The sequence below is a fragment of the Labeo rohita genome, chromosome 7 (genome assembly GCF_022985175.1).
Source record: "Labeo rohita strain BAU-BD-2019 chromosome 7, IGBB_LRoh.1.0, whole genome shotgun sequence".
Taxonomy (NCBI): domain Eukaryota; kingdom Metazoa; phylum Chordata; class Actinopteri; order Cypriniformes; family Cyprinidae; genus Labeo; species Labeo rohita.
Window position 1 is genome coordinate 10,449,802 of NC_066875.1, and position 23,331 is coordinate 10,473,132.

Consider the following 23,331-nt stretch of genomic DNA (forward strand, 5'->3'; position numbering starts at 1 on the left):
CGACCATGAAACACTTTTTGCAAAAACAGGCTACTACAACGACTAAACGTATGTACAATGTTTTTAATTTGTCCTACTACTGGTGTCTCTATTAAATGCATTTTCCATCAATTTTACCTATTAATTATAGCCATTCAAAATTACAGTATAATTGAAAGCTATTATTTCTTATTTTTAGGCTTTTAGGAAATATATAATAAATTTAATTTAAGTGATTTTAAAACAATCTTCACATAAACTATAAATTGTTTATGCATAAACTATACAGATTAATCTTTATTCAAGCTACAAAAGTTAATCAGCGACTAGAGCACTCGAGAGATGATTTCTCTTTTTCTTTTGTTCTTTGATTTACATCAATAAAAGACTTCAGCAGGTTAGGTTTCACTTCAAAAACAGCGTGGTCTCTTTAAAACCTAATGCATATGACATGGATCTGGCACCTATCCGACTTTCTCCAAACTCTTTACGGTCATTCACTTTATAACTCATTTAAAAAAATGTTTATGAGGTAACTCGTCAAAACATTTTGACATAATTGTGTGTGTTTTCGTCCGTTGAAGTGCTACTGGTGTGCTGTCTGAAGCGGCTCAGTGTATGCGTACAGCCAAATGCGCAACTTTTCGAACTATACTTCACTGCATAACCTGTGTCGCCACATTCTCGGGTCATGAAGAATAAAGAAGGGAAAAGTTATTCTTCCGAAATGAAGCAGAAATATCTTCTCAGGTAAAAGTTATTAGAACTGTGCCTAGGAACAAGCAGGCCATCACACTGCTCTGACCTTATCAGCCGTTTGAACTCCATTATTTGATTCGCTCTTGTCGCTTATGACAGAACAGCTAATAATGATGATCTTGTGCTCAGAAAAAGATTATTGTATTCGCTTACGTCAGAAACAGCAAATCTCTTTAAAAACTGGCTGTTGTTTTCACTATATTGCATTGTTATATTTCGTAAAAGTTTTACCCGCCAACTGGTGACTGACACTGTTACATATACTCACCAATGCCAATTTTTTCTTGCATTTGGCACTTGCGAGTGTTCATTTTAAGCTGTGGTTACAAGTTACAATAGATCACCCTCAGTGTAATCTGTCACAGTGACAGAAGGCCTTCAGGTTTTGCCGTCACTGATAAAAACATTCCGTAAATTATGGACAATTTTCGGTTAACACGACCTCTGTGTAGGACATACATGAATAGACTTTTCCTTTTATTATAGACAACGGACTTTATTTTACACATTAACCTGGCAAAACTATGCGTAACAGCGTATCTAAAAGTATGAGACAACAACAAACAAAAAACATAGGCCTACCATTAAGAGCTGTGCTTGCACAAGTTCTGCACGAACCTCTTCACTAATATTCTCTGCGTCTCATTCGGTCTCAAATTGATAAGCAATATCAACAACGCCATTGTTTACAATACCACCGGAGCACATGCCGCTGATGGGGGGCGGGACATTTAGACACATACTAGAGGTGGTTTAGCCAATCACAACACAGTCGGCCAGCTTACCAATCAGAGCCCATTGCAAACTTCTGAGGGAGGGCCTTCACAGAAACAGGAAATCGACTGGCCGTTTTTATGCTAGCTGAAAAGCAGTGTAAAATAAAGGTAAAATATTTGAAAAATAATGCGATTTTTAAAAAATGAAGCATGAAGACACCCCATAAACTTTGAACCCCATAAACACAATCAAGCCTTCAAGCCAATCAAGCCAATTTTTCATCTATTTTCTAAAATTTTGGATAAAAGGTTTTTGTCGTCAATATTTAAAAGTACACTAGCATAGAGATCTTTTGATATGTGTTGTGATACTCCAGTTTTGATATTATAGGTTTTTAACACGGTTAAAACAAATGTAACTGGAAAAATGTACATGGCCAATCTCACACGAACACACACCAAAATCCAATAATGAGCAACATACATGTAGAAATCTCCCACCCTGCACCATCACATGATGGATAACCTTTTACATCCCATCATTAATAACAGCAGAGTCTCTGACTGCAGGCTGTCTAATGCATTCATACCACAATAAATTCACCTACACGCATGTTTTGCTCCCACCAGAACTGAGATGAGCGCTCATCACTCAAACAACTCCAAGCTAAAGTAATGGTGGCTCAAATATCGATTTTTCTGCTTCATTAAAAATTACTGAACCGCATGTTGTAAATAATAAAACCCTTGTGGTGAAGAAAGCGTTTGATCTCTCAAAGAAGGCGTTTGTTTTTTAACATGTGCGTTGAAGGTCATAGCTGTGGAAAACAAAGAATGTAACTTTCTCGTTGTCCTGAATGTCTTTTTTCCCTGGTGTGTCCTCTCCAGACCTTTCTTGTCAATCAGATCCTTGACTCCCATTAAATTCTCCTGGACCTTAAAGCCCTTCCGCTTGCTCGCTCACTGCCGTAAGCCCCCTCCCTTTACAAAACGCGGATCATTCCTCAATGTCACGCCATCCATTGATCTGCTTCTAAAGCCCTTACCGAGAGTTGGCGTGGCCAGATACAAAGCTACACTGGGCAATCCATCATGCAAACTCCGCGCTCGCTGTGACAGTCCGGGCTGTCTTTTTACGCACACACATACACAGAGAGGTTTGAGCCAGAGCCTGTCAGTTCCTGAGTCCTGGTATTGACGCCTGCAGCGCTGGCATGCAGCAACACGGCTACAATTAGCGCATCCCTCTGACAAGTACCCGATAAGGGTGATCAGCGGCCTCCTCCGCCCTGCTACACACAACTTCATTGTGCAGGTCTCATGAGTTCCTCCCCAGGGGAGCCGGGCTGATGCCCCCACTCACTGACGCTTGCAGCACGACTTCTGCAATGTTGCTCTAAGAAAGTTCGCTGTGAGTGCATAATGGAACAAATAAAATCACTTTGTGGAATAATCTTAGTGGAATTATTTACAACTTTATTTCCGTGTATTGCATCTCTGGCATACTTTTGACTCCACAGATTACAAAAACAAAAGGAAAACACATTTACAGTCATGTACAGTAATTGAAGCCTACCAGGCAAGAATAGTTTAAAAGTACTATTGTGAAGCTTGTCGTTAAAGGGGTCATCCGATGCCCATTTTCCACAAGTTGATATGATTCTTTAGTCTATAATATACTTTGGTTAAAAATTCTAAAGGGTTGTGTAAAACAACACACTTTTTACCTTGTCAAAATGAGCTCTGCAAAAATTATCCCATTCTGAGGAATTGTTCTTTTAAATGCAAATGAGCTCTGCTCGCCCTGCCCCTCTCTACTCTCTGTGGAGTGAAGAGCTGTTCTGAGAGACTTTAGCCCCATTTAGCCGCAAAACTTGCTAACTAGCACGTTATTAGAAAAGGTGATTGTAGAAATTCATAAAAAAAAAACCTTATACTCACTTCTGCTGTAGGTGAAGCTGGATCATAAATGATTTGCACAAACATAGACGCATTTATGTAGATCGGGAGGCGCATTCCCTTCACAAACAAACGTAATCCACTGCATCTTCAGCGGCTCAGATTTCGGGAGTAAATGACGACCACTATGTTCATTATTACATCCAGCAACACAATGCTCAATCTAAGATATTCTTGTCTAACTTATATCCCTGCTCCGGCATCGAAACAATGGAGGTCGTACTGTTGATCTGAGGTAAGATGCTCATGTCAATCAACTATCATGGGAGTGGCCTCTGTCGGTGTGACTGTCACACCAGCAGGCATCTGAGAATGGCTCGATTTGAACACTTTTAAAAAAAAAATTTTTGCAAAATTGTCTGAGGTGGGATTACTTTACTTGGTCCATGAATTTCATGTTCATGTATCCACCTTATCTTTCCCATAAGAGCAGGCACGGCCATTTGTAAATTTTATGGGTCTGACTTCCACTCTCATCCACATCCAGGTATTTTTAGCTTATATAAAGCAGTTTGTTTTGCTACTTGATATTGCAAATTGGTGTGTCTTACCATATTATTTTAAAGTATTATCTTAACTATAAACACACTGATTTGTATTGCAAACAGTTTTACCGTTTACTGCACAATGTTATTCTACTCACTCACTCACTCACTCACAAAATCACTCACTGCTCTTGACTGAATTAATTTAGTAGCCCTAATAAAACTTAATCTGAATTTATGTATATAAAAATGTCTGCTTGAAAGAATGTGGCAAACCAGTTGTAACAAAGAATGCCTAATTAGCCTATATAACCATCGGCATTTCATTGAAAAGAAGACCATGTTTCTGTGTCTATCATGATAAAACCTTAAAGGAGCAGTTCACTTCTAGAACAAAAATTTACAGATAATGTACTCACTCTGTTGTTATCCAAGATGTTCATGCCTTTCTTTCTTTAGTCATAAAGAAATTATGTTTTTTGAGAAAAACATTTTAAGAATTATCTCCATATAGTGGAGGGATCATTTAGATCCCTTTGAAACTGCATTTAAACTGCATTTTGGATGTTCAAACTCGTGGGCACCATTGAAGTCTCCACTACATGGAGATAATTCCCGAAATGTTTTCTTCAAAAAACATAATTTCTTTACAACTGCAGAAAGAAAGGCATGAACAACTTGGATGACAACGGGGTGAGTACATTATCCATACATTTTTATTCTGGAAGTGAACTACTTTAATATCAAACCTATATAATAAGTTTGGTAATTTTAGAGGAATGTTTAATTGTATTACACAGTATCTAAATCCATTCGATTTTAGCCGACTAAATCTACTGTTAGGTCAACTAAAATCTTATGATATATAGTCGACTACTTTTAAACTACAAATGTGGATCGCAGCTTTACGCTAGGTTAAAACTAGGGTTTAGAACAACGATAATTCGGGTTAAGCGCAGTGTTAATGATTTTAGGTGTGAAAAGCCCTCAAATGTACTGCATTACTATAAACTATTATAGAGCATTTCTGTGTTCAAAAGTGTCCAAAGTCCAAAGGGATAAGTCTAAATCGAGGGTATGCTGCAAATGCAATACATATAAATTAAGTAGTAAATGACCAAGAATATTTCTTTACACTTGCTATGATTACTGGATTCATTATATTCACCATATGCCTCTAAAAACGGTAATATTTCAGACAGTACTAAGTACTGTAATAAGATGCTGTGCATGCAGAAGCTACGGAACGGAAGTAATTGTATATAAAAATACTTATTTGCATATTATGCATCATTGCATAAAATGAACAAATATCAAACTAAATGACATCTGTAAACAAATGATGCATGAATTTCTCAGAACTAACTTCTAAAATCTAACACTTTTCTACTTTTAGCCAACCATTTTTTAATAGACATAAGAAGTCCAGTCAGTTCACACAGGTGTTTAGATGTTGTTCATCACATTAAATGCTCCACTAATGTTTGACAACTAGTGTCACAATACTTTTTGTCTTCATTTTGAACAGTTTATCTATGATTAAAATTTAAAACGTTTGGTCACGCTTTATATTAGGTGGCCTTAACTACTATGCACTAACATTAAACACCTACAAGTCTATGGATTTCCTGTGTACATGCATGTTGTTTTATAATTCCCACATTTACTGCCAAAGAGTTTGTGCTATGGTTATGTTTAACCTAACCTTCTGGGTAGTTTTAGTTAACTCAACTATTGCTTAGAAATTACTGTATTTTTTGCTTAAAATGAGAGCCCAAAATAGGTTGGAAAATAACATGTATTAATATGTTCAATAAATGAACATGCATTAATAAGTTGCATAAATAATAATTAAAAGTAAACACAGGGTTAGGATTAGGATTATAGGAATTAAAGATTTTGGGGTAAGGATTGGGTTACAGTTGAAGATAAAGTTAACAGTATAACTACAAATGTTAATTAAATATATTTTAAAAGAAATTAAACAGTATCACCATGTTTTATACATACAGTACTAAGTATATTGTATCAAACAATTAAAGGAAGTCCACTTCCAAAACAAAGATTCACATATAAAGTACTCACCCCCTTGTCATCCAAGATGTTTATGTCTTTCTTTCTTCAGTCGTAAAGAAATTATGTTTTTTTGAGGGAAACATTTCAGGATTTTTCTCCATATAATGGATTGCTATGGTGCCCAGATTATGAACTTCCAAAATGCTGTTTTAAAAGCGCCTTTAAACGATCCCAAATGCAGTTGTAAACCGGAAGAAGGGTCTTATCTAACAAAAAGATTGGTTAGTTTCATTTAAAAAAATACAATTTAAAGACTTTTAAATCTCAAATGCTCATCTTGCCTTGCTCTGTGTATTCTGGCTCAAGACAGTTAGGGTTTGTTGAATTGTATTTTCTCCCTCAACTTCAAAAATCATTTCAAAATCATCGCTGCAGAAGTACAGACATAGTCTTTGCAAAGTAAACATGCAAAGAAGATCAAACACCCTTAACAAAGAAGGTAAAACAGCAATATAGGATGATTTTGAAGTTGAGGGAGAACATGAGATCGGAGTTTTTCAACATACCCTAACTGTCATGAACCGGAAAAAAAACAGTCCACGCAGAGTAAGACAAGATGAGCGTTTGACATTAAAAAGTATATAAGTATATAAAATAACCAATCGTTACGCTAGATAAGACCCTTCTTTCTCGGCTGGGATCGTTTGAAGCCGCATTTAAACTGCATTTTGGAAGTTCAAAATCAGGGCACCATATCAGTCCATTATATGGAGAAAAATGCAGAAATGTTTCTTCTCAAAAAACAATTTCTTTACAAGTGAAGAAAAAAAGACATGAACATCTTGGATGACAAGGGGGTGAGTACATTTTATGTGAATCTTTGTTTTGGAAGTGGACTTTTAATGCATGACAAACATTTTTTTTTAAATACTTTGCTGGAAAAGTGCACTTTGACTTCTCATTCAGTGATTTTCAGTCGCTTGTAAGTGTAACAAGGATCTGTGTTATATGAACGACCTGTGGTAATGATGTGGTTAGTAAGAGAACTGTACCTTCTGAGCACTGAACTCTGGCAGCATGATGCAGGTAGCACCCACCCAGAGTGGGCACATCAGCTTGTTTACAATGCCATGTACATGGTGAAGGGGCAGCGTGTGGAGGATGACATCATCTTTATTCCATTCCCACTCTGAGACCAAACCTTGAACCTACAAGACAAGAAAAAACTGATTTTGACCTACAGTGTTTTCATGATCCACGTGATTGAAGCATGGGACAGTCACACTGGGTACACAGAAAGAGGCCAAATCCATTGTGCTCAAAACCTTTAAATCAGCCAAGTGAATTAATATTAACTGTTTGAGTTAAAATGGACTGAATGATGCTCACAAGCAACTTTTCAGTTCTCATTGTGCTGTGGCATGAACATGATTATTTACCACGTGCAGCTGGGCTGGTGCATGCACGCACAATCACGCAGTCCTGAATTAGGTCGAAATGTGTACCCTCAACCACAATACTCTGTTGCTTGGGGTGTTACTCATCAGGTTATCTATATTTGGGTCAGTAACCTATAACCAAATTCTGATTAAAATTCATTTATAGCTCTTTACAGGTATTAAATTTCATTTCTTATTTTGTTTTGCAGTACACAAGAGAATCTGACATAAAATGCATATCCATTATTTTCATTAATTATTAATCACAATTATTATTTTAAAATGAAAAATTACCTTTAATTTGCAAACATACTCCACAGTCATTCCTCACATGCATACAAACAAAACACTGCAGTTCACCACAAGTGTAAATGTTATGGAAAAATGCATTTAGGGATGTACCCATACTGTATGACAAGGGATTTACGGATCTAATTATTGTATTATATAAATTCTGAATTAAATTAGCTAAAATTTGTTAATCTTAAAAAATACATTTATTAATTATATACATTTTTATATAATAAAATTAAAGATACAAATAATGCAACTTAAAAAGTTTAAAAAGTAGAAAAGTGAAAACGATAAACAGTTGATTAGTGGCTGCTTTGTCCACTCTTTGTGGAGCACAGGCACTTGAGCTTGTCCAAAGAGGCTCAACCTTAATTGAGAGTGATCTAATTTTCCACCCTATTGGAAATGCAGGTCAATTTTTGCTGGGAAAAAAAACCCACTGCCTTGAGTGGCCCATGAAATTAAACAATCAGAATGATTATTCGGAGAGGCGAAGTGGAACAAAAGTAAAAGAACGCAATGACATCAAGGGAGGGAGGGGCTCTCATTCCACAGCTACAGCTCTCATCAAACCTAATTCAGCTTCTATCATTCATCTCACACTAAAAGAGTTGTAAATAATCCTAATGTTACAATACTTTCCAATATCTCAGTAGGTGGAAATCCTGATCTTCTGATTTGATTATATTGTGTCAGCAGTGAAAAAAAAAATAAAAAAAAAATTGATTAATTAATTAAAATAAATAAATAAATAAATGCAGTGAATTTTTACAGAAGTTTAACCACTTTATATTAATCACTTCATTCTGTCCCACAAAATAAAACGAATATATTTAATATTGTCGTTTTTTAAAATGCAGTAAATGGTTAAACATTTCTTTGTCCTACATGGACCTGTTGTTATAAAAGCTCTGGTGTTATTAGATTTTTTTTTTTTTTTTTTTTTTAGCTAAATCTCAAAATTGTCCTATGATGTGACTGTCTCAAGCATGGTTCAATAAATTACAACTTTTATAAATTAAAAATAAAGCATAAAAATGTTAATACCACTGGCATAATTGTACAAGTGTCTATTTTAGTAAATGGCAATCATTTTTTCATCCGTATATTTCTGAAAGCGTAGGAACTTGATACATTTTGTCTCTCAAAACCATGTCCTATGGTGTGACATCATATCCTGATTTTAAATCAGCCAATTCCAGAGAAAACTTTAATTAGTTGAAGAACCCCATTCATGATCATGTTACTGAAGCCTCCTGTCAAGCCCATGACACATGCACCTCAATTTTTGTCTCAGAATTGTTCAAATATTTTTTTGGAGCCACTTCAAAAGTGTTACGTTTTGTTGTCCTTTGGTGTGACACCCCTAAATGATATTTTTTAATAAAAAAAAACAAAAAAACTGTATGTTAAACTACATAATTATGAAAAATTTGGCAAACGTGTCTTGCTAACCACTAATGACAGGTGAGCTCAGAATAGCACGGTCATTAATTGACACAAAACACTGAAACGTCCTATGGTGTGACAGATAATGTCCTCCGGTGTGACGCCTGAACTGTCACACCACAGGACAAAGATGTCACACCAGAGGACAAGGTCTCTTTAAATAACATTTTAAATAATTAAATAAGATTTGTTAAACTCCTTTTATTCTTTTTTTAACATTTTCAGTGTACTTAAATGCAATAATTACATTAAACTACTGACGATGCAGAAAGTAAATGGAATCAAAATGATGTCTTTAAAAGTCATTCATTTGCATCTTAATGAATATGGTTTCAATCATATATCAATAATATTTAGCTGTATCATAAATATCAATCATATTTAGCTGTGCCACACATGCAGCAGGGGGGGCTAGAAGAATTTCAGTAACATACTGACTACCTAAGGCTGAATTTTGTTGATGTTTAAAAAAACAGGTTGATATTGTTTGTATTAAAATTAAACTTTCTTTCTCCTTTGTCATGTTTAAAATTAAATAGAAATATTTTAATAACTACTATTTCTGTCTTTTAGTGTGACATAATGTCCTATGGTATGACGTAATGTCCTATGGTGTGACACACATAAAAGAACAACACTTGTTTTTATCTCAAAATATCTAAAAAAAAAAAAAACAAAACAAAAAAAAAAAAAAAAACAAACAGTTGAGTATTGCAATAGGTGAGATGTAAATATCACTCATCTTAAAATGATATAATTTTCAGCAGTTTTGAATGGATGATGGCAAGTTTGTCTTGTCAAAGTTTTACTTGAAATTGTCCAACAAGTCATGAGGAAAAAATTGTTAATTAAAATTAAATATTAAATATCACTATATGAAAATAAGTGTCTAACAATGAAAATAAATCTCTCTCATGCTATTAATATATTATGAGAGTTTTTTTCCCTCAATTTTTGCAACAGTATGTCACACCATAAGAAATTTATGGTACAGTTCAGTAAAAATGTAAAACAACAACAACAAAAATTGACAAAGTTACAGACACGTTATATTTTCTGAAAGATCAGACTTCATACTACATAAATATATGCATGTCTTCTTCAGAAAGTGTCTTACACATATATTAAAATCCCAAACTTTTTAAAAATGTTTTTAAATAAGTTTCTTATGCTCATCAAGGGTGCATTTATTTGATCAAAAATACAGAAAATAGCAATATTGTGAAATATTATTGCAATTTATAATAATGCTTTTCTGTTTTAATATACTTTAAAATATAATTTATTCTTGTGATGTAAAGCTAAATTTTCATCAGTCATTACTCCAGTTTTCAGTGTCACAGGATCCTTCAGAAATAATACTAATATGCTGAATTTATTATCAATGTTGAAAACAGTTGTGTTTCTTAATGTTTTTTGGAACCTGTGATAATAAATACAAATATTTTGTAACAATATACAATACCAGTCAAAATTTTGAGGTCAATGGGGTTTTTTTGAAAGAACTTTTTTTAATTGATTTTTTTTTTATTCAGCAAAAATGTGTTCAATTGATAAAAAAGTGATTGTAAAGACTTTGTTGTTGTTGTTGTAAGTTGTTAGAGTTCTATTTTGAATAAGTGCTGTTATTTTTAACTTTTATTCATCAAAGAATCCTGATAAAAGTATTACAGGTTAAAAAAAAAAATATTAAACCTACAGTTTCCTAACGTCTGATATGCTGATCATGTGACACTGAAGACTGGAGTAGTGACTACTGAAAATTCAGCTTTACATCATAGGAATAAATTATATTATAAAGTATATTAAAATAGAAAACATTATTTTAAACTGTAATAATATTTCACAACATTACTATTTTTTCTGTATTTGTGATCAAATAAATGCAGCATTGATGAGCATAAGAGACTTCTTTAAACCACCACCCCCGATTTACTTGCAAATTTTATTTCCAAACAGCTGTAAAAGTGGCTCATCCAATCTGATTTTATATCTAATAATTATTTAATAATAATTTAATTAAATTAATTAAGTTTTTGCCCTTCTGCCACAACAGATGCATCCATGGAAAATCACAGGACATGCTCAACATCACTATTTAACGCTGATAAAATGTTCATATAGCAGTTTAAAAAGATTTGTGAGCATCCATGTATATATATACACAACAAAAAATCTCATTTACCATGGCCTGCAGGCTGCTGTGGGTGTGAAGCACTCCTTTTGGTCTGCCCGTGGTGCCGCTGGTGTAGATGAGCATGGCTGGCCTCTCGGCCCAGTCTGAGATGTTCTCCTCAGGCAGCGTCTGTGTGTCCTCAGACTGCAGAGTATCTAGGCTAGACGTGGTGGGAAGCTGTAGGAAGGGCAGCCCTAGTTTCTGGGCCAAGGGCTCAAGGGTATCCATGAAAGGTTGTCCGGCTACCAGCAGCGAGCTCTGGGAGTCTGAGATGACATATTCCAGCTCACTTGGAGGATGCTTCCTGTAGAGGGGCACAGCTATGCCACCACACATCCAGGCCGCCCACTGCGCCACAGTGTAGGATGCGTCATTGGCACACAGGAATGAGATACGCTTGCCCTGCAGGTCTCCTGATTGACAGGTGAGTGCCTTAGTAATGAGTCCCGCCAGGCTTTTGCTGTTTTTGTAGAGGGAGCGGTAGGTGTGGCTCCCGCTGTGATCCGTAATGGCCACACTGTCTCCATAAGCAGAAGCTCTAGAGAAAACAGGAGCAACTCTCCCTAAAGCTGAAGAGATTTTGAGGGTGGATGATGCAAATGTTCTCTGCTCTACATTTCCCAGCAGCCATTTCAAGGCTCTTCTGCTGCTCCTACAGTGAGACCAACTTGAAGAGCAGCTCCAGATGGACACGGTGTGTAAGGACAGCATAGCGTAGGATTGCACAGAAGCTCCCCTCAATCTTCGTCATCTGTTTAAACTTGGGAATACAAAATGAAACAAAAGTAAATATTAATATTAATATACAGTGCATACGAATGAAAACGACAATTAAAAAATAGCCAATTAAAAGGCATAACTTACAACACAGGACTCAACATTAAACATTTTTACTTGTTTTGTCATCATTTTCACAAACCTTTATATAAATATGAAAGTAGCAACTTTTTTTATTTACCTATTTATGTCAGAAAACACACACACACACACACATTCGCAATTATATTAAATTTAATTAACATTAATTTTATTAAACATTTTTTTAATCTTAAAGCTTTCTTCATTAAAGAAAAAAAATCAAAAATATGTATATTAAAGCTGTAAATTCATATTTCTTTCTTTCTTTCTGAAACATTACTGAATTAATTTAAGCATATTCTAACTGATGCTAATATGAGTAATTCTGCAATTTTCAAAAATTCATTTTGAGCATGTGCCGTGTCAGTTTTCATTTTTTGCGTGTGTAAAATAAAAAGTTTAAAAGTCCACCATTGAAATTTAATGTGTGTGTGTGTGTGTGTGTGTGTGTGTTTATATATATATATATATATATATACAGACAGCTTTTTATATGAGAAAAACAAATGTCTTGTTATTCATTAAGACATTTAAAATAAAATTATTTTTCCAAGCCTCGTTTACAGTACACAATCTTTCTTTGAGAAATGTTTGTAATTCTGGTTTTAAAATAATTATTATTTTTTTCCTTGTCACAGTAACGTTACTTGATAAGGTCAGAGGAACACATTACCTAATTTTAGGTGGGAAAAATACATTTTTCTTTATTATTCATTCATTTGTTTATTCATTTTTTCATAAAACAGCAATGGGGAACCCAACTTGAGATCCAAACATAATGAAAGTCAACAATAAAACGAACAGTGCAATTCAAGACCATAGAACGTTATTCCACATTTCTTACACTTCTGAAGACTTCCTGTTATCCTCGTCTTTATAACGTTTTCTGAAGTCGCTATGCATAAAACTGTAATAGGACTATAAGACCTTCCACAAACACACATGCAGAATAATACACTTCCTACCTAAAAAGTCATACTGGATGCGGTGCGTCGTTTAAATTCATCCGTATGGAAATCGAAGCAAAGCGGAACTTTTATTTACCGCGCTCTTGATTCAGACGTTTCTCTTGTGTGTTTCTTGTGGATTTTCATAGTTTTGCATTTCGGAAGCCACAGCAATAGCTTTAGATTTTATTTTAGCATTTAATTTAGGTGCGTTTATAAATAAGGGAAAATACATTAACTAAAACATTATCTTTGTTTTCAAAATAGACAAGAATAGAATGTCTTGTTTTAGTTATATGGATGTCATCACGTAGAAATGTTGGCCTTAGTTTTCATGTAACATTTACATATATTAGGAGTAAAAACAATATATGTGCAGTACAATACAATACAGTCTAAAAAATTGTATATTTCTGTGGAAAAAGTCAAACACTTAATACACATACATTAAACCAGTACTAAAAAAGTCAAACACTTAATACACATACATTAAAAAGTACTAAAAATAGGATGAGGCATACAGACAGATGGACTGGAGTTGGTGAGTATTGACATCTAAGCGTGTATTTTGCCATCACACTGTTCTCACCCAAGCTTTATCATGCCAACTGGTTTTGGCATCAGCTCACAGCACGGGCACACTTAGCCACCAGCTGGCAGTCGCGGGCCTCAAATAAGAATTGTTCAGACATGGCACTCATTCAAAAAGTTCTCACTTCCCTAAACCCCTCCGTGGTAAATAGGGATGGCATGTTCCTGCAAACTGAACGCTTTGTCTGAGAATCTCCCCTTCAGTTTGAGAAGTAGTATCGTCAACGAAGGATCCATTCACCGTCACAGAAAGAGCTGGAAGCGAGAATACTCTCCTTAAGGCTTTAAATGCCCTAAACAGATCATTGATTCAAGACGCTTTGTATTGCACGTGATGTAGATGCTTTGATGGACGTCCTTCTTGTTTTCGTGAGGAATTCGATGATTTATTTTTAACGGAATCAGGCTTGCATCCCAGCATGCTCTTGGTATGAATTTTGAAAATCCAGCTGCTCTTCAAACATGTCCGATTGGTTTGGAAAGAAGACCGAAGGGTGATCGACGAGCAGAAGGCAACCCGGTGAGCATATATTTGACGCGTAGCTACAATGGCTGTCCGCCAGCTCGGTATCTTCTCAGTCACTGTGTTAGCAGGTAATGCGTCCGGCAGTGGGCGCCAGCTCCCCATTTGGTTGGCCCAATGTTCGCTAAAAACTGTGGGAGAAGAGAGACGCCCCCTCTTTTTTGAAAGATTCGGAGAGTGAGTGGGGAACAGAAATCAAGGGGTGTTCCAAAAACATGTGTCAGGTTGGCACCAGATGAGAATGCCTTGGCAAGCGCCTCACTCTCCCCCTCTTGCCCCTCTTAGAACACATGGCACGTTGACGGCGGCATCTGGCTGCGTTGACTCTCAGCAGCTGCGCTTTGTCTATGCCAGTTGGGATGCTTGGCACTGCCACTTCATCAACTACCTGTGGCTTCTCCTGGGCGCGGAGCGGGCGATGAATTATTTGGTGCTGCAGCTGCAAACTTGACTTCTTTCCAAGAGATACAGTTGTGTAAACACATGCTAGACTCATGGCACACAAACAAATGCTCTGCATACTTGGACAATTTGTATACAAGAGGACAACTCTGCATCTGGGCTTACTTTATTCAACGCTGGGCATCTGGTCTCTGGAGGAAGTTCACAACATTATCACATGGAAACCTTTGTACTCTATTATACAAGAATCTTCAGGAAGAAGATGTTTTTTTGCGATTCTTTGTCAACACGCCATGAAAGAGAGAGAATTTTTTTTCTTAAGTTACTTAAAAAGCTATATGAACGAAAGACGCCCTTTACTGGATTATTCCATATGAGTTCCCCATGGTTCTTTGCTGGGCCCGATTACCTTCCATATTTATTCTGTAACATTTGTTGTATTGAATAAGAAATACAGAATTCACTGTGACAAGCTTCCCTAATGCTGCTTTCCATCTGTACCAAAATGTGTGGTTTACACTGGACTGATACTTAAACCATGTACCATGAGGGTCTTCCCATGTTTGATTTGCTAGGATTTTCCCCATGACTGCGGTTCAGCACATATTGGTGCTCTGTAGCAGTTACAAGCTTTCCTCATTTGGAAAGCATCATTTGGTATCTCCAGGGGTAACTGTCATGTTCTTTAAATTTTGCAAAAGTTGCAAAACCTCCAGAGGATGTAAGACATCGCAGCCTTTTAATAAAACAACGAACTCTGCTCTATTTGAGAGGGCCAGGGAGGGCGTACTTACATCAGAGTGAAGCAGCTAAGGCAACATCAAGCAGCACTTTTGACGAAAACATGTCAGGCTTTGTTTTTTAAGTGAACTAGACATCCGTTATGTTCTAAGCCCTGACATCCACAGAGCTACGCGACCCAGATTTGATTGAATTTTCTTTACAGGTTTTGTTTTTAGGTGTTTTTCAGTGGAGGCAGATTATATCTGTCAAGATTCAAAGACAGCAGTTCTCTTTTTTGTTCAGCTTCTGGTGACCCACTGGGAGTTTGGCTCCATCTGTGCCAGCCTGACCCAGTTTAGCCCACGGCCACGTCCAACTGTTCCATGTCCCGAGCATATGTGCAGTTGCAGGGGGATAAGCGATCCTCACCACGCGGGACAGGGAAAAGCACGCTGCAGACATGACACTGGACCTGACTCTAGAATACCCTCTTCCCAGAGCGTATGTCAGGAACAGGGCTGGCCTTCAGGACCCATACACTGGAGTTTGTCTGCTTTGAAAACAGTGAAATTGTGCTGGCATGGTTTGACATTTTGGTGTTTGGGGTGTCTGAGTATGAATTGTGGTATTTGTGGATTACAAGCAAATGTTAATTTGAAAAAGAGAGAGGGATAAAGTAGCACTAACCATACATAAACAGACATACCATACATAACAAATCAGCAGGAAATATAATTTTTTTAAATGGCATTTACAGGGTAGTCCCTAATGAAGTCTAAAACCTTGCACCTTAAAACTGTACGGTTAACATGAAATATATTCTGATTGATTGAAACTGAGTCATATTGCGTACAAGTTTCACATTTGGTGCGGAAAGATAAATTGTTCACTGCACTAGATGTCTCACTATGTCTGGTTAGGGTGCTGTGTGAGAATAAAAGAGAAACAAGGCACATTATATATCAATCGTGTTTACTCATATTGATTTAAAGGTAAAATTAAACCCAAACCCAGTCCGTAAACAAGGACCTGTGATCTGACCTGTGTATTATATAGAATTGCAATATATTTTTTTCATCAATCATCAAACCTGAAGTCATACATGAAAACTGACTTCAGCCTGACAACAGTTTGTCGGGTCCCGACGGGCTTGGGTCATGCAGCAGACCTCTAATATTATCTGCATTAGCCAGCCCAGATGGAGAGGAAGGAGCAGGGCTTCCCCAATAACCATGGCAATGGAAGTGGAAGCTGGCACTATTGGCACCCAAGCAGATGTGTGGACAGTATCGGTGCCCAAAGCTTGTGCCCACTGGGAGCAGAGTGTGAGATGCACATATGGGGCCCCATGCTGGTGTTCAGCTGATGCAGCAAGATAGAATTACAGCTCAAACTATCACTCGATTTCAATACAGATTGAAAACGGAAATTTCAGAATTCTGAAACACATACACTGACCAAAATAGGAGTGGTGCCTGTCTAGGGTGACCAGCTAGATATGTTGCGGGAGAGTAGATGTGATTTTGCGGGACAATGCGGGAGACGTGTGAGACAGATAAATTTACTACTGTTATGCTATGTAAATACTGATTTACATCTGCTGTTATCATAGGCGTAATTTACGGGTGGGACGGGTGGGACATGTCTCCACCACTTTTTGCCAGGGTCGATATTGTCCCCACCACTTTTTTTAAATATCTCATGGCACAGACGTACTAATGCTCATAAAATATTTGTTTCTGTTAAATAAGATGCAATCTAATGCTGGAGTCTGTTGTTTCTGAAATCATGCCTAACATTCGTTGCGATGTTATTAGTGACGGAATGTTCTCAACGCGGCTCATGCATATTTACGCCTCACTTAATGATGTATCTATTCATTCCGGTTAAAAAGCAAAACAAAATAAATGGGTGGTCACCCTATGCCTGTCCGTGCAAAACTGTGGCTACAATCCTAGGGTGTTACTGAATGGTTGTTAGCAGTAGTTACAATTTTACTATGCTGTTACAATGTCTTTGCGCCACCGCCCCCCCCTCTCAAAATAAGTGTATAGCTGTTTTCACAATTTGTCTGATTACAAGTTTGTTTCCACTCTCCTTGCCCTGTCCCCTTGGTTTCTTTGCTCAGAGTACTTCTGGGTCTGAGTTCTGGTGTAGTTACCTAATCTATGTTAATACCACTATAAGTTCTAGCAGCAGCTGTTTACCACTGTAACTAGTTAACGCCTCAGGGTGAGATGTCAGCTTCACTGTTTTATTCATGTTTTGTCACTTTGACTTGTGTTTGTCTGCCACAAATTTTTTTTTGCATGAAATGCAAAGACAACTTATTCGGAGACTTGCAACTATTACAATAATACTACATAACAGGAGTAATGCAAAGATGCAAATTATTTTTTCATCAACAGTGGTTCACTTTTGTGATTTAGAACAGATTATGTTCATATTAACTGTAATAAGTAACAGAGTTACTGTTACTGGACAGCTGGACTTGACACTACAGCATACCTGAAAGGCTTTATGGGTCAACACCAAAAATTCCAGTCTGAAAGTCTGGCGGTCCAATTGCTTAGAAATATTGTTAGAAGCAAATTTCTTTTAAATACACTGCATAATTTGAGGAGTAATGTAAGTTTGACAAATGGTGTGAGATATATCATATTTTGTGCTGAAGTTTAATATGTAGGGTTAAGGGTTAAGCATAAGAAACCTCATACACTCTAAAAATGTAGGGTTAAAAAAAACCCAACTTGGGTTATTTGGCAACCCAGCGCTGGGTAAATATTGGACATAACACATGTTGGGTTATTTTGACCCAGCTGGTTGGGTTAAATGTTTTTACCAAACATGCTGGGTTATTTTATTTAAGTCAACTATTGTTTAAAAATTATTATATTGCTGTTTTAAAATGGACTGGAACTTATGAAAACACATTACTAGAGGCAACAGCAATAATCAAAAGATGAACATTTATTACTAAACAAGAACACATGGACAAAATACAAGACAAATAGAATTTATTTGGGTGAATACAGCATAGTTTACAATATTACACACATTTAAACTCGTTTAACAAGCATTTTAGACATAAAAATGTAACATTTAAAAGTAGAATTTTAATTTTAGTGTATTCAACCGTTCTCTGTAATTGCTTTTTAGCGAAATAGCCCTAATACATACTCTGGTGTGTCGCTGAAATCTAAGCCGGTAAAGGGCTGCTGTTCGCCGGGTTAACTGCGAACTTCAGACTGCGGCCTTGCGTTTCACTCATAGCTGAAAGATGCCATGACTCACTCCAAAAACTGCCCATAAACAAACAGTACTACATTAGAAAACATATTTAAGATTAAACTCAGTACAATAATGAATAAAATCCATTTATTTTATGCAAGGCAAAAGGCATTTCCATCCTGCAAAACAACCGCTGCTGACGCAGCTGACTGACATCTCCTCCTTATGTTGTGTTGCATGAAATAATACAATTTGCAGCACAGTAAAGACTTTATAAATTAAGTAAAATGTATACAAACCTTCATTTCGCTGAGGAAGTGCAAATCGGCGGTGCTGAGAACCCTTCTCTCCTGTAGAGGACTCAAAAAGCCCACACTCTGACTGACTGTAGCTCAGCAGCTGGGTTGTTGCGTCAGCTCAACCCAGCGGTTGGGTAGAAAAAAATAACCCAGCGTTAAATATGACCCAGCAAATTAGTTACAGAAAAACTACCAAACACCTGGGTAAAAAATATTAAATATAACCTAATAAAATTACACAACAAGTTGAACCCAGCATTTGTTTTAAAAAATAACCCAGCACCTGGGTAAAAATATTAAAAATAACCAAATAAAATGACCCAACGAGCTGAACCCAGCTTTTTTAGAGTGTACAGAACCACTAATCATGTTCATCACAAATGTCTGTTTTGCAGAGGGCCGATACTTGAATTACAGATTGGGCTGTTTGCTCTGCCCTGCAGTGGTATTTCACAGTCAGTCTCTGCTGGCCATTACCGTCCTCATGGCACTCCAGTTTACTGATAGTCTCCCTCTAATGAGTTATTGATCCACTCTGTTTTCTCTTTGCTTTCTTTCAAGGCAACGGAAATGACTGCACAGGAGAGACAATCAGGGCTTTCCCAATTCAACTTCCAGGCAGCATGTCCTCTTTAGACCTGCACTAGTTCTGCAGGTCACTATAAAAAAAGGTGCCAGAGGTTTGTTTGGAAATGTTGTAGGGATAGTGTTTCGGGGTTGTTTTTACATGTCATATGCTAATCAGATGTTTCTAGTTCATTTGCCTTTGGAAAGAGATGGCAGAACACAGACGGTTCTGATCCCGGCACCACATGCCAAGCTTGTGCATGAAAATCAATGACGATTTGTCATGCACAGTCACTAGATTGTACATTTGGCTACCGTCTTTTCATGGCTACCATGTGTCATTGATCAGTCAGAGATGATTTTAATCACAACCAAAAAACATGTGATCAAAGAACAATGCTGAACTGTTGCAGAGTTTCCCAAGTTCTTGTCAAATTTTATAGATAAGATATAGATAAAGATAAATATAGCTATAGATATAGACCAGGGGTGCGAATGTCAGTCCTGGAGAGCCGCAGCCCTGCATAGTTTTGCTTCAACCCTAATCAAACGAACCTGAACAAGCTAATTAAGGTCTGAAGGGTTACTAGAAAGCAACAGGCAGGTGAGTTTTAATTAGGGTTGGAGCTGAACTCTGCAGGGCTGCGGCTCTCCAGGACCGGATTTCACCACCACTGATATAGACAAAGAAATGACATTTTTTATTGTCACCCAAAACAAAACAAACAAACAAACAAAAAGTCACTTCAGAGGTAAAAGTTATTGCAGAGAAAGCCTTTTTTTTCTTTGGAATACAATGCAATTACGAAATGTGCACAAAGAAAACAGGACTTTGTAAGAAAGTTTGATGAACATTGTGGAAACACTGTAGAACTGTAGAAAAGAGCAAACTGTGATTGGTTGATTCAGTGTTTTTATCTTTCATCAGCTGAAAACAAATTGTTCTAAAAGCGCTTCCAATTATATTGTTCCTCTGTGTTGTTATTGCTGTGGTTGTATTATGAACGTAGAGTTATATTTCCCAGAAAAATCTGCGGTGTGGACCAGACTTTATTCCAATGGTCAAAAGTCTGGCTCGGTGAGACTAAAGATGCATTAACTTCTATCAGGATGAAGTAGAGTGCTGGGATGTGGCCATGAGCTGAATGAATAAATCACCAAAGTCACGCTTCCTCTTCAGCAGGTTCTTATTTCCCCTTCCCTAACCTCTCGCAGCCAGGCACTTCTGTCTTTCCTTTCCTCTCATTCTGTCTCTCTCTCTCTCTTTGTGTGAGACTGTCACACCACTCTGTGTTGAGAGACGGCACCATATGTTGTCTAGCCTCTCTGGGAGGGCGGCCCAGCTTTGCTGTAGAGATGATGCTGTGACTGCATGTGGTTGAGGGCAAACTTTGAATAGGAGATAAGCTAGAAAGAATGAAAGAGTGCTCCATCGTTTTTCATTTTCCTCTGGTTGTGTGTTTTTGTGTGTCAGGGCTTGCACTTTTCAGCATTTCCTTCTTGCACATTAGTGACTAACGTGATAACAGACTTTATAACAAAACTATGGTTCTAATTATTATTCATTTGTTAAATGGATTTAGTGATGCTCTCATGAATATGAAATGTGAGTGGTAGATATGGCTTGAGTACCTCTTCCAACATATGCTGAGCTTGTTTTTAATCACTTGATGTTGCCAGACAAGCAAACAAATCAGTATTTGCGCAAAAAAAAAGCACACTTTTATAAAAAGGTAATTTATTTAACTTAAAACAAATCACAGATAGATAAAGGTATTTGCAACTGACTCACATAGTTTAGAAAAGAGACTACGCTGTTTGTTTTTCTCCATGTGTGAAGGTAAAGCGCCGAAAGTGTGCGTGTTCAGAATTCATCTTGGATGTGTTTTCATTACCACTTTGCATCTTGAGCAGAGGGGTTCAGTCCTGCTCTAAATCACAGGATGGATTGTTAGGCACGCGTGTTATTAATTTTTTTCAGGTCCCGTGGCGTCTGTATGAATCTTAATGCTGCTGACTGGGCTGCTTGTGTTATCGACTTTCTTTAAAATATGAAGAGGTTTGCTGGAAGCGCCCAGGGTCATTAGCTGATGAGTGGGCTCAAATCCCTCTCCGAGGCTGTGTGGCTTCACCGTGTTAAATGTGCTCCTAAAATATTCATAATCATACTCACACACACACATAATACTCGAGCGTGGTGGTTGAGCAGAATTTGTGTGTGACAATCAATATTTAAATGCATTCCTGGTTTTGTGTGTGTGGTTAATTAGCTGCAGTTCTTAAGCCAAGAAGTTTGTGAGCAGATTAAGGGTAGCGCTGTCTGTGACAAGATAATTGCTGTTTCATAAGTGTCTATGTTTATGACCTGGTTAAAATCACAATCTGATGGTTGCATTGAATATGAGGGATACTGGGTTTTGGTCAAGCATTGTGCACGGCTTTTGATTTATACTGAGCACCTATAGCAGTGGATTCAGCTGTTACATGGATTTACACAATACTCTAATAATATGTTACAGTGTGCAGTAACACTGCAGTCTACATTGGAAATCTTTTAGCCATGCTGTTTATATGATCAACATGAGTTTGTGAAATTCCCTAATCCATTTTCTGCTTTTCACTTCATAATTTATGAAACCTGGAAAAGGGTATATTTTCAAATAAAAATATAGTAGCATTAAACTATTAATTCATTCACTCATTCATTTAACATTTTGTAGGTAAGTGCTTAGCAAGGGAGTTTTTAGCCTTTCATCACTCCGGGGGCACAGTTTCACCATTAACTCAAAAACCGTTCCTTTACGTTTTTTGTGGAAGTCTTGGGACACGCTCCCCATACTAGGTTCTGCTGACTTTGGAAACAGCAGCATTTTCTGGAAAATTAATGATTAGAGTTATAGTTGATTTCAATTTCTTATCTGCATAATTCTAACCTGAACATATTTGTTCAAGCTAATAGTCGCTTTATCATTGACCAGTAAACAAATAATTAAATGGAAAATTTACAATTTGCAAAACTGCAACTATGCCTCTATTTGTTCAGTGCTAATTTAGCAAACCTTGGCATCCAAATCTTTGATACAAACAGTGTGTTTAACTACCCCATGTTTTAGTGGTTATAAGCACAGATAGCCCTTAAAAAAATTAACCATGGTTTTATGTAATAAATGTGCTGTAAAATGTTTGGCATATTGATTGCCATTTGTATAACCACGGTTTTACTACCAATGCAATGGTTAAATTATGGTTTTAGTAAAATCATGGCTAATTTGTGGTTACCATGGTTAACTATAATGACCATGGTTTTTATTTGCAGCAAAAAGTAATACATTTTCATAAGGGAGTGAAAATTAGCTTGGAAACTAGCTATCTTTCATTGGCTCATCCAGAATGACATATAAAGTAGGTACCTCTTTTGAATAAATTAAAAATGTTGCAGTCACTAAAAGAAGCACATTGCATTTAGTATGAATGTGTGTGTGGCATAAATGTAGTCCAATATTCAGACATTTTTGTCATATGATTTACAGTACCAGCATCAGTTGCGTTCACTGCCATTCACAAGTCCTTTCCTATGGCCTCCTGGGATTGTAAGCTGTCCAACGAATGACTCAACGAATGAGTCTCAGTGGTAGTTAGTCATCTGGGTACTTTTTGCCTATGAATAGTGTGAATTACTACTCTTTTTTTTTTTACATACTGTTTTTCACATACTGTATGCATATTTGGATGCAGCCAGTCTTTCTGCTGCAAGTTACACACTGTAGCTGCAACATGATCTCAGATCACATCTGAGATTCAAAAGAAAATTAAAGAGAAGGGAGGAGGAGCCCTTGGAGATAAAGGCGTATGACTGAATAGTTTATTGCTCCAGAAATATTCTCCATTTCTTAACCTTATTGAAAACTAGCCTTATTA

The 23,331-nt window shown here is 36.9% G+C and overlaps 1 protein-coding gene across 2 annotated transcripts in view; it reads right to left on the bottom strand.

Moving 5' to 3' along the window:
* Window positions 1–13,142, bottom strand: part of acsf3 (acyl-CoA synthetase family member 3) — a 58,610-nt gene extending 45,468 nt beyond the window's left edge. The window contains exons 1-3 of one of the 2 annotated variants that reach the window (XM_051116075.1): window positions 13,096–13,142; window positions 11,282–12,032; window positions 6,967–7,122 (exon numbers count right to left, since the gene is read on the bottom strand). In XM_051116075.1, coding sequence (XP_050972032.1) covers window positions 6,967–7,122; window positions 11,282–11,983 — 858 coding nt within the window. In that variant the 5' untranslated portion in view covers window positions 11,984–12,032; window positions 13,096–13,142. Of the gene's footprint in view, window positions 1–6,966; window positions 7,123–11,281; window positions 12,033–12,974 lie in introns of both variants that reach the window. The other variant, XM_051116074.1, reaches the window with a different exon arrangement.
* Between the last annotated feature and the right edge of the window lie 10,189 nt (window positions 13,143–23,331).